General features: G+C 47.0%; 1 protein-coding gene across 2 annotated transcripts in view; it reads left to right on the top strand.

The window, feature by feature from the left end:
- The window catches only part of ABCA1 (ATP binding cassette subfamily A member 1), a 140,703-nt gene that overhangs the window by 49,636 nt on the left and 78,929 nt on the right, over window positions 1-12,138 (top strand). The window contains exon 1 of one of the 2 annotated variants that reach the window (XM_074994609.1): window positions 6,377-6,465. The exons of the other annotated variant lie outside the window; for it this stretch is intronic. Coding sequence (XP_074850710.1) covers window positions 6,444-6,465 — 22 coding nt within the window. The 5' untranslated portion in view covers window positions 6,377-6,443. Of the gene's footprint in view, window positions 1-6,376; window positions 6,466-12,138 lie in introns of those variants that run through there. 2 annotated transcript variants of the gene reach the window in all.

Here is a 12,138-nt window from a genome sequence, read left to right as displayed (position 1 = left end):
AATTTCAAAATAGTGGACGGCTTCCGTTGAATTCGGTAAACCTCATTCTACGAGCAATAGCGCCTATTCTGAAATAGATAGTTCAGATTAGGGAGCTGTACAGGCAGAGAATTGGGTCTCTTTCAAAATAGGGGCTTCTGCCCCACTGAAGGTGCCCTGCTGGCCAGTTGGTGTGGAGGCTCTATTTCGAAATAGCTGACGCTATTTCAATATGCATTTTGTGCATAGACGCGTTATTCTGAAATAAGCTATTCCTGAAAGGTCTCTTCAGGAATAGCTTATTCTGAAATATTGCTTCTGTGTAGACATAGCCTGACTGTGCCCTGCTCACCCTGCCAGTGAATGCAAGTTTGGAGCATGCAAGGCAGGGGACAATTTCTTAGCTTATGTCTTTAGTGCAAGTAAAAACATGGGTTCGTAACCTAAGTCAGCTGCCTCACGTTAAACTAGCGGTGAAGACACAGCTGTTCATCTTCCTTAACTCATGTCAGCAGCTCAAGTTAAAGCTAACAGGAGAGCCTGGGGTTGAAGATCCCAAGCTGAAAGCTGAGGTGTAGTGTCTTCACTGCTATTTTAACCTGAATAGCTCCCCCTAGTTAAGAACTTCCCTTTTTCCCAGTGTAGACAGACCCTTAGGGTACTGTTGGTAAAACTGTGCCTGTTGCGGGGGATTAGATACATATCTCCTTTAGGCAGGATTTATTGCAGGGGTTTTCAACCTTTTTTCCCTCATGAACCAGTTGAAGAAAATTGTTCATGCCCGTGACCCAAAGTAATTGTATCTTTTGACTGGAGTTCTCATAAAGTCATACTGATGCAATGCATTCCTGCTTAACCCACAATAGAACTAGCTCTAGACTAAGCCATTAAACAAATGGGGAGCTGGGGATGAGGGGTTTGAGGTGCAAGGGCAGGCCCTTCAGAGCAGCTGTGTGGAAGAGTCATTGCAATTTGAATCCCGTAGACGTCCCAGTGCCTGGAGTTCCATGACCTAGCGCTGGGTCACGACCTGTGCTTTGAAACCCACTGCTCTGTTATATATATCGAATTCCCTTTAATCTAGGCCGGGAAGTTATCCCTTAACGTTCGTAGCTCAGGGTCCAGTGTTCTAGCACCGAAGGCCGCAGGTTCAATCCCACCTGCCAACAACCAGGGACTGTCGGCCTTACACATGTAATTAACTTCTGCTTTCTTCTTTTATGTTTCCAAGTCAGCGGTAGGATTTGTGTAGGATGTGATCTCTGCAGTAGTTTGGATACAAAGATCTGGTGAAGCGTTAAATCTCCTTTCCCCATGGAGTGCTCTATGCGTCAGGATGCCCCTGAACTTTCAAAGTATCTGTTTTCTTTAACAGCATAATTACATGATCCTAATCAGCAAGGCAGATTGGCAACATGGCACAGAGTGGTACGGTACAATGTGCATGGGGCTGATGTCCTAGTAAACGCATAGCTCAGATCTGAACTTTCTGAGGGGGAATAATTAATTATCAGTATGTGTTGTGGGAGTGGGTTGGGGCTCGCAAAAATATTCTTGCTCGGGCCCTGCAAGGGCTGGCACCAGATTGTACGTGTATCCACAGTAAGGACAGTGTTAAGTGTAACATTAGTAGCCAGTATTGGCTGGCAATTCTGTTACCTTCTTCAGCACTGCCATCTTACTGATTGGCCTCGTTCCCAGGAAAACTGATAGTTATTGTTTTTAGTGATAGCACTTAAAATATCTAACAGTATTATTCCAAAGGCAACAGTATCCTGTATCTTAAGCACACGGTTTTCATCTTCCTATTGGTTTGTCTTTACTGCCTGGATATAGCCATAATATTAGAGAAAGCACTTCGCAGTTCTGATGTTAGAGTCCATATCTCTAATATCTGTCTGCATAAGTCACTGCTGGTGGTGGTTTCGAAAGCCCTGTGTAGCTTTGCTATAGCCATTAAAAGTAACTGCTGTAGCCTTAGCTACAAGTACAGATTTTATCTGGAACTGAGAGGCAAAAATTGTGCTAAATAAACAATAGGACTTTAGTGCTTCCCTGTTATCTTGCGCTCTGTGTGTTAACTTGTCAGCAGAGTTTATTACATGCTGGTGTTGTGCAATCAAAAATATATGGCTATGGTTATCTCCAGCAGTTATTTTTTCTCTCTTCAGGCTGTGTAGAGGGTATTTCTCGGTTTGGATCTGGTAACTTTTCAGCCCCCAAAATCTTAAACGTAAAAATGAGTGAATTCACTGAATTTTGCATTTGGCTTCAGCTGCGTAGTGAAATTTCTGCCAAAAATGGCAGCTGAATTTGGAGAGGTCGGGCCTCAGCCCAAATCCCTTCCTACGGCTTTGGTTCCAGATGAGATGGAAGAAGTCTCTGTTCTAGCCATGTGTCTGAGGTGGCTGCAGTCTCTCAGAAATAGCCATAGGCACAAGATTCCTACTCCAGATGGTGGAAGTCTCCTAAGCACAGCTGATTTATCTACCTTGTGAGAGCCTATTCTTTTTATTAGGGCCTCTCCCTCTGCTCCTGTTCTCACAACGTGTCCGAGTTTAAAGGTATTGGCCAGAGATGGACCATGCCCTGTGGGCTGCAGTGTTTATGGCCTTTCGCCTCCCATCTTGCCCTGCATGTCTTGTAGGGATGTCTGGCTGAACCCGAGTGAGAGGCAAACTGCACAGTGCTATCCACCTCTTCTCTCTGACCTCTCTCTGACATCCATTTCTACAATGCGCCAGACTCCCACAGTTGCTAACTCCCCATGTTCTGTTCACGAGGGACAGCCCATACCTGTCTCTTGTGGCAGTGGTCGGGGGTTGGGAGCATTATCTGTGAAGTCCGGGGGGGGACCCAGAGTAAAGAGCAGGGCATGTGGAAAAGTGATTCCTCCCAAAAGCGTAAAATGCATCAAGAGCCCACCTTTGAGTGGGAAAGACACCCTTGACTGCCTTTTCTCTTTGGAGGCCTTTACTCCTCAGTGTTGGCAACTTCCAGCAGTGTAAATGGGGCAGTGCCAAAGGTGTGTTGCAAATAGGTGTCATTGGGACTAAAAGGCAATGGCCAGGGGGAGGTAAGAATGGGACCCTGTAGATTCATCTCTGGGCCTTTCTGCTGTGAAGTGTTCTGGTGTTGCCTGACTGCCATGCTGTAGTACAGAACTGCCCTTCTGACCAGCATGACCTCAGGAAGAGGAGAAGAGCCTATGGTGAAAGGGTGAGGAGTTTGCACATAAGTTTTCTCCCCGACCCTCCGAAGATACGCAGTAGTCAGACAGGTAAATGAAAGAGAGAGGAGGGGGCCCACCGAGTCCTCCTTAAACCCAGACTCCTAGAAAGCGAGACTGGGAAGAGATCTTTAGAAGGCCGAGGCAATGCCATAAAACCAAGACCATCCCTAACAGGTGTTTGTCTGACCTGTTCTGAAGGAGCCTTCAGGCATGGGAACTCCCCAAACCTCCTGCATTCTCCTGTTCACCAGGAGAGAAGATGTGTGAAGGTAGTGGACGGGCCTTAACGTAACTGGTTGTCTCTCAGCGGTCCAGAGAGGTCTGGGCCACATCCAGCTTTGGAGACCCCTAGCTGTAGTGAAAATAAAAAATGACGACCTATGGAAACAAAATAAGCCCCCGCCCCTAAACAATAAGTCATCATTTGAGTGTTAATAAGCCAGAACCTTTTTCTGTGCAAATGCCCTCGTCATTGAGGAATGCACATAAAAAAGTTGCAAAACTTGTCAAATGCCAAAAAAAATAACAAGTGTTTAAATTTGAGGTCACCTTTGAGCTTCAGGCCAAGGCCAAATGCCTCTCCTGGGCCCCCCACCCTGCCCGCTTGACCCTGGCTGAGGACACCTGGTGGCTTGGGAGCAGACAGGCCTACAGCCTCCCACCGCCAAAGGTCAAAACGTTTCCGTGTAGAAGGGACAGGGCCACAACCGCCGGTGTATTAGTCCAGTGTGTTGAAGCGAGCAAGTCTTACACCACAGGCCTGCTGAGTTGCTCAATTTCCTGTCAGCAAATCAAGGTAATGTTGTGTAACATGTTCCTATGACTGTTTTAGCTCCTGTCGGCATCAGTTAGGAAGAGATTGAGCTGTGAGCACTGCACTCGCTACGCAAGGGAAGGGAGCTATGTGGAATGAGGAACACATTAGAAGGAAAATGAGCCCTTATAGGAGGCTTGTGTGTCACTCCAGCCTGCTTCATGGACATGCTGCTAAGGGTTCAATTAAGGGCATATGACAAGGGCAGATGAAAATACCCAGCGCTGGCTGATCACTGGGACTCAAAAGGGTTGGTTTGTAGTATTAACAGAACCGGAGCAATGGTTCAGTAGGTCACCTTGCTCATATAGGCTACGTCTACACGTGAAGCCTACATCGAAATAGCTTATTTCGATGTAGCCTATTTCGATGAGTAACGTCTACACGTCCTCCAGGGCTGGCAATGTCGATGTTCAACTTTGACGTTGCGCGGCACCACATCGAAATAGGCGCTGCGAGGGAACGTCTACACGCCAAAGTAGCACACATCGAAATAAGGGTGCCAGGCACAGCTGCAGACAGGGTCACAGGGCGGACTCAACAGCAAGCCGCTCCCTTAAAGGGCCTCTCCCAGACACAGTTGCACTAAACAACACAAAATACACAGAGCCGAAAACTGGTTGCAGACCCTGTGCCTGCAGCACGGATCCCCAGCTGCTGCAGCAGCAGCCAGAAGCCCTGGGCTAAGGGCTGCTGCCCACGGTGACCATAGAACCCCACAGGGGCTCGAGAGAGAGCGTCTCTCAACCCCTCAGCTGATGGTCGCCATGGCGGACCCCACTATTTCGAAGTTGCGGGATGCGCAACAACTACACGGTCCCTACTTCGATGTTGAACGTCGAAGTAGGGCGCTATTCCCATCCCCTCATGGGGTTAGCGACTTCGACGTCTCGCCGCCTAATGTCGAAGTTAACTTCGAAATAGCGCCCGGCGCGTGTAGCCGTGATGGGCGCTATTTCGAAGTTAGTGCCGCTACTTCGAAATAGCGTGCACGTGTAGACACGGCTATAAAGTCCAGCATTCGTGTGATTGCTGTTTCCTTTAGATAATGCTGCAAGCTTGAAGGTTGTGAATTCTAGTCTCATCTCTACTGTGGATAAGTTACTAGCCTGTCTCAGAGCTGCATATTGCTGTCTGTCACCATAGTAGTAAAATGCTTTCCTCCGAAAATAGATCAGCTTGAGTAAAGTCCCTGTTTGACTTTGGGGATGCTCTGGCTCTTCTGTATTTGCTAGCTGTAAGAACTCTGATTGTCGGAGGGTTATTTTTGTATTTGGGTTGTTTGTTTCAGGTCTTTTTTCCCCTCTTTTATTTTTGTGGGGGCTGATGGAAGGAGCAGGTTCTTGGCCATCAGCTGGACAAGTTTCACCCAAAATATTGATATTATTTGGGGCAAAACTGAGGCTAAGAGACTTGCTCCGAAAGTCAGTAGAAGATCCAGGCGGAGAACATAATGCTTCCCAGATCCTGGTGTTATGCCATATCACACTAGGTCAGAACATCTGCCTCCTGGGTCCTTGCTCTGATTGGCCCTGGCTTGGAATGCTTGATGGCCTGAGGGCAGCCAGGCCTACAGCCTTCCAGGCAGGTCGATGCACTTTTGTGTCTCTGGTTTTCCATTTGTGTAATGGGGCTGGTAATACCCTTGCAGGGCTGAGGTCCTCTTGTGAGATGCAGAAGCAACCCTTCATGGGTCGTGGGTGCTGGTGTCTGTCTTGGTGTACTGCAAGTCGCAGACATAAGGAGAGAAAATTTGTTGGGCGGAAATTTGTTGGGCAGGGATACAGAAGGACAGCATGTTATGCAAACACACTTTGGCTGTTCCCAGCTCCTTCCAGCTGTTGGCAGCCCGAGTTATGTTATAACAGTCCTGAAGCTGCTCTGACTTCTTAATGGGCTTAGCCCCAGTATAACAAGAGGTGCAAGGGTGTCCATCCCCCACACCTGTTTCTGTGTCAAGTGCAGTTCATCCAGAGCTGGGAATCCAGCCCCATCAGTCTGAACCCTCTCGGACAGGGGGCCTTGTGCCCTGCTACCCCTTCTCAGTCACATCACATGGAGAGAAAAATCCACTTCCTCGTCCCCATGGTGCTCTCAGTCTTGCACTGACGCTTTTGTTAATTAGGGAGGGAGAGGCAGCTCTGTTAGTTTGTGTTCTATCAAAACAAAAAAGCAGTCCAGTAGCACTTTAAAGACTAACAACATAATTTATTAGGTGATGAGCTTCTGTGGGACAGACCCACATCAGAAGTGGGTCTGTCCCACAGAAGCTCATCACCTAATAAATTATTATGTTAGTCTTCAAAGTGCTACATGACTGCTTTTTTGCTTTCTTCAATTCTGAAAGGCAGGTGTGTGCCCCTGCTTTGTGCCAGAAAAGGGATCTGCTCGCCTGGAGGCACTTACAAGAATCTGCTGATGCCAAGGAGCAAAATAACCGGTAACCCATCAGGTCTCACTGACTGATCTCACGGTGATGCCTTAATGCTGTTTTTAAGATGACACAATGGCTTTTATATGCGTGGTCTCTGAGCTAATCACGGAAGGGTTATGACTGCATGTCATGGTTCAAGGAGAAGGAGCGGCAGAACTGGGAGAAATGAAACTCAGCCCAAAGCCAATCTGTGCAGTAATAGTGAAGGTAGTGTGGAGAATACAAAGTGGTTTTCTGTCTTGAATGTGCCCCTAGGAGAATCTGTGCAGATGCTGAAGATGCTGTTACGGCACATTGGCAGACTGGTTGCCTTGTTATCTTCCTATGTTTTAATAAGCAAAGAGCAGCAGGGAGCTGGCCTGCAGTCCTGAGCTCACATTGACTCCTTGCAGGATGGACTGAGAATCAAAAAGCAATGAAAAGCTGGCTGTACAGTAGGGAGGGCTGCTCCTTTCAGAGGTTAGGTCAGTTCCTCAGCTGGGGTAAATCAGCAGAGCTCTATTGACTTCAGTGCTACATTGATTTACATCCCCTGAGCCTACAACCAAACCCGGATCCATAGGCAGTGGAGGCCGGGACTTAGGTGGGCCCTTCCATGCCATTAGGACATAGCTCAGTAATACTTAGACCTCAGCAGCTCAAGAGCCAAATTAGCCATCAGTGTTATCCACCGTCTTTTGAATTCATTGTTTCATTTACATTCTCTCTCTCTCTCTCATTGCCACAATGAAATGTTTGACCAGTGTGGTTACTGTATTTATGTATTACAGTTGGTTAATGACATAGTAAAAACATCCTGATTGGTTAAGAATGGGAGACACAGTAAAGAGCCATTTGTGGCTCATGAGCCTCAGTCTGAGTATTGCTGATATAGATCTTCCCAACGAGGTGTGAAGAAGGAATGCATTTTGGTGATTGCACTGTAATTCTAGCATATGATTTCCCACTTCACATCTCTTAGAGCTGTAAGGGACCTTGAGAGGTCATGGAGTCCAGTCCAGTCCCCTACCCTCTGGGGAAGATCTCTAAACAGCCCCCTTCGAGGATTCAACTTACAACCCTCAGTTTAACGGACCAATGCTCAAAGCACTGACCTATTCCTCCCCTACCAGTTCAAATGTACCCATTACTCATGTTTCTTGTTGGCGCTCTCAGGAACGGTGACTGTTATGTGTTTTTTGCGGGCATCAGGGCAGTTTCCAACTGACAGTCTTGCGGTGATTGGGTTTTATGCACTGCAGGGTTATTAGCCTTGGAGGGAATGACAGTTGCTTTCAAATGGAAGTTTTTAAAAGCCTCATCTTCTCCGGCTGTGTTTGCAGTATCACTGATGTCAGTACAATTGCCGTTGCTCAGAGGTGTGGAAAAAATATACCCCGCTACACAGCAGTCACTGTAAGGTGAGCGCTTAGGCAGCCACTGAGGAGAGAGTCAAATGCCTCCAAGTTGATTAGCAGAGCACCCACAGCTGGCAGCGTGTGCCTCTATCAGTAGTGCACGTCAGTACATACCTTGGTGCACACAACAAAATTTATTCTGCCCAAGGATGGATGGGAAAAAAAATTAGCAGGCACCCTGCCCCCGAGTGACCTAACTTAGACTGACGGAGGCGCCAATGTGAACAGCACTATGGCTGTCACCGTCGCTGGTTGGGGATGGGTTATGTCCCTGGGAAAGTTCTGTCCCGCTGGAACAGAGGGTATCTTACAGTGGCGCGGCTGCACTGGCGCAGCTGTGCGGTTGCCAAATCTGTAGTGTAGAGGTCCAATTTGTGTTTTGCCAAAGCTTAGCCTCCTCTGCTCCACTCCCTGCCTGTGACTGCCATCAGGGCCTAGGCACTGGGTGGGCCTGGGGGATTTAAGAAGTGGGGACTCTGTGGCGAGGCTCGGCCTCTTCTGATGGAAGCAGGACCCGAGGCAGGAGGAGCTCCCCAAGAGAGAGGTTGGCTGTTTGGTTCAGGCATGGACTTGGGTTCAAAAGACTAGGTGTCAAGCCACTGCTGGGCACAGGCTTTCAGTGGGACCTCGGGCACGTCAGCACAGTGGTGCGTGGGACAAAGATTAATGGTGTATCAACTGGAAATACAACGTTGTAGCATTTCTGCATCAAAAAATGTCAGATTTTTCCATTTGGCAAACAGCTTTTCCTCACAAACTGGGGTGAAAACAAATGTAGACTTATGCCTGGGAGGGGAATTTCTCCCAGCAGTAGAGCTGGTCCCTTTTGAAAGTGGTGGTCAGCATGAGTAAAGAAAACACCTGAGGGACATTGTGCGACTTAGACAAGAAAACAAGGGTCCTTCGCAGTCTGCATCATCTTTACAGACAGACCACAGGGAATCCCAAAACAGCTTCTTTAAATTCTGCAAGAAGATGAAAGTTGCTTTTCGCTGCAGTTGTCCTAGTGCTTTGAGTTAGGCAAACAAAAGAGAACATTCCTAACCAGCAAATATCCTGTTTCCGGAGGAGGAAATACAGGAAGAGCAGGAGAATTGTTCAGGACAATGTTTTTAAAGGTTTCCATGAGTCGTGTCGCCTTTTAAGAACAGCTAGAAAAATAAACTCTATTTAGAATTGGGCTAAATGGAAAAGATAGCAGATATCTGATTGATGAATGCCACTGTGTCTTTGTCCATCTAATTTTTGTCTATCTGAATTTCAGTGCTGTTAGTGGTCTTCACTAAAAGCAAATACATGGGTTTTTTTTTGTTTTTTTTTAGCAAATGCAGTGCAGTTAGAAAATAGACAGGAAGACGGAGATTTTTGAATCTGAATGTTTTTGTGGGGGGGGGCAGAACCTTCAGCTGGTGTGAATCAGTGCAAATGGCGTATGCTGATTTGCACCAGCTAAGGATCCGGCCCTCTTAGTCTTTTCAGCCAAGACTGGCGCTATCTAGGCCTGTTTGTTTGCATGATCCTGTTAGGGTTGTTTTTTCACGGTATGATCAATGGGCAGATTATTAAATCATCCTGCCTGGTGGGTGGAGTGTGGCGGGGGAGGGGGAACAAAGCTTTCATCCTGAAGTAACCTCTGCCAGCTTTCCCGCAGCTTTCCTCAGCCCAGCTGATGGTGGTGATTATTTTTCATGTAAAACAAAAAGGCTACAGGGAACTGGTAACCAGAGATGTAGGAAAGAGAGCAATGACCGGCAGTAACCCCAGCCTGCTTGTGCTGCAAGGAGAGTGGAGGGGGGCGTTGCTTTTCTTCCCTTCTCTCGTCTCATAATTCTTACACCAGACTGGTGTCCTGCCAAGTCGATTCAGAGCAGCACAAAAGAAACACTGAGAGGCCTAGAGTGGGACTCTTGTGACTTGCTGGCTGCCCTGGCTTTCTCTCCGTCCCCTCCCAGCACGGTGGAGAGCTGCAGCAGGCCCACTCCTGTGGCTTCTCAGAAATGCACGGCATGTTTCTCGTTAGCAGGCAAACTCGTTAAAACAAGAACGAGAGCCCTGCGGCACGGTGGCTGTGGCTCCATCCGGGATGAGCAGTACAGCCGAGCTGGAATGCAAGCTATTAGCTCGCCATTGCGTTTGGACTTGGCACATGGGTTCTTCTCCCCCTTTACCAGCAGCTGTCAGTGTTTTGTGCCTCTGCTCTTCCTCGAGTAGAAAAAGTATTAGATTATGTGCCGAATCAGCTTGGCCTACGCCTGTGTATCTCCGCTGCTGGCAACCATGTCAGTCTTCTTACAAGAACGGCCACCCTGGCTCAGACCAAAGGTCCATCTAGCTCAGTATCCTGGCTTTTGACCGTGGCCAATGCCAGATGCCCCAGAAGTAGCGAACAGAAGAGGGAACCCTGCAGTGATGCATTTCCTGATGCTCATCCCCAGTTTTGACAAACAGAGACTAAGGACTCCACCCTTGCCCCTCCAAGCCAATAGTCATTGATGGACATATCCTTAGGGTGACCATCCGTCCCGTATTGGGCAGGACGGTCCCGTATTAGAGATGCCAAAGGGGCGTCCCGACTTTCTTTTTAAAAAGGACGAATTGTCCCATATTTCGCCCCCACCCCTAGCCTCAGGGAAGCTGAGGGAGTGTGGGCAGCTGCCACTTTCCCAGGATCCCAGGAAGTTTGGCAGCTGCTGTTTTCCTGGGGCTCCCAGGGATTTCCAGCAGCTGCCACCTCCTTCTTAGCTCCCCAGGGCTTGGAGGAGCCGCTCCTGCCCGCCATATCTCCCTGTCTCCTGTCTGGGGCAGGGAGATATATTTGCCCTACCTATCCTCCGTGAATTTATCATCTTCTTTCTTGAACACTGTTGTAGTCTAGACCATCAGACTATCCTGTGGCAAGGAGTTCCACAGGTTAACTGTGTGTAGTTTGACGAAATACTTCCTTTTGTGTGTGTTAAACTTGCTATATTCATTTCATTTGGTGATCCCTTGTTTTTATAAGAAAATGTAAATAACATTTCTTTCTTTATTTTTTTCCACATTGGTCATGATTTTATAGACCTTTGTCATGTCCCCTCTTAGTCGTCCCTTCTCCAAGCTGAAAAGCCCAAGTCTTATTAAACTTTCCTTGGATAGAAGCTGTTCCCTACCCCTAATCCTTTCTCATTGCCCTTTTCTGTATGTTTCCAAATTCAAGATATGTTTTTTGACATGGGGTGAAAAGATCTACACTCAGTATTCAAGATACGGGCATACCATGAATTAATATAGAGGCAGGAAGATATTTTCCATCTTATTATCTGCCCCTTTCTCAGTGACTCCCAACATTCCGTTGGCTTTTTTGATTGCTGCTCCACAGTGTGGATGTTTTCAGAGACCAATTTACAATGACTTCAAGATCACTCCTTTCCTCAGCTCCCCACTGCTTAGCGTTTGTACCACTCATCTCACCTGTACTCCTCTTTACTGTCAACCTTAAGCATTCAAAAGCCATAGAGTTTGGCCTCCAAAATCATGAGATTGATTTAAAAAAAACAAAAACAAAAAAAAACCTCTTGATTTTTAAACCAATGTTGGAATACTGTTCTTTGCTTTCTGATTTCTAAGAATTCTGGGTACATTTGGGTGACATTTTCCAGTTTTTCATCTCAGCCAGGAAGAATTTAAAAAGAAAAAGAAAAAGAAAAACGGAACACTAGTACAGGTTGCACCTCTCTAGTTCGGCACCATTGGGTCCTGACTGATACTGAAGCAGAGAGTTTGCCAGACCACAGGAGGTCAGTATTGTCTAGCAGCATTGCCAACACTTCCACAGCTTAACTAGGCTCTTTGAAGACATTTAGGGGTAAATTACAGCTAAATAACAGCACAGAAAAGTGAGAACCAGGACTGGTGGATGCAAACAAACTTTATGAGACCATGAAAAACTTGGTCACACCCATGATAAGTGGATGTCCAGCTAACTAAAATCATGCCGGATTATGGATGTTGCATGTCCAAAGAGTGGTGGATTAGGAAGTTTCAACCTGTATAATCACATGACTCAAGGAGCTGGAGTTTTAAGAAAAATACCAAGACTCACAAAAGATTGTTGCGAGAGCAGGCTACGCCGGTAACTTGATAGCTTGTGCCATCTGTGCCTGAATCCAGACACACTTGGGTTTCCCTGTGCTTGGCTGGGAAGTGTCCTATAATAGATTGCAGTGATGAGGATGATGATTACTGGTATACATATTATTAATGATCAAACATTTTTGTATAAGATTTAGTAAGTCTCTTACAG

The sequence above is a fragment of the Carettochelys insculpta genome, chromosome 5, assembly GCF_033958435.1.
Source record: "Carettochelys insculpta isolate YL-2023 chromosome 5, ASM3395843v1, whole genome shotgun sequence".
Classification (NCBI taxonomy): domain Eukaryota; kingdom Metazoa; phylum Chordata; order Testudines; family Carettochelyidae; genus Carettochelys; species Carettochelys insculpta.
The sequence above is the reverse complement of the archived record's forward strand: the minus strand, read 5'-3'. Positions and strand labels throughout refer to the sequence as shown.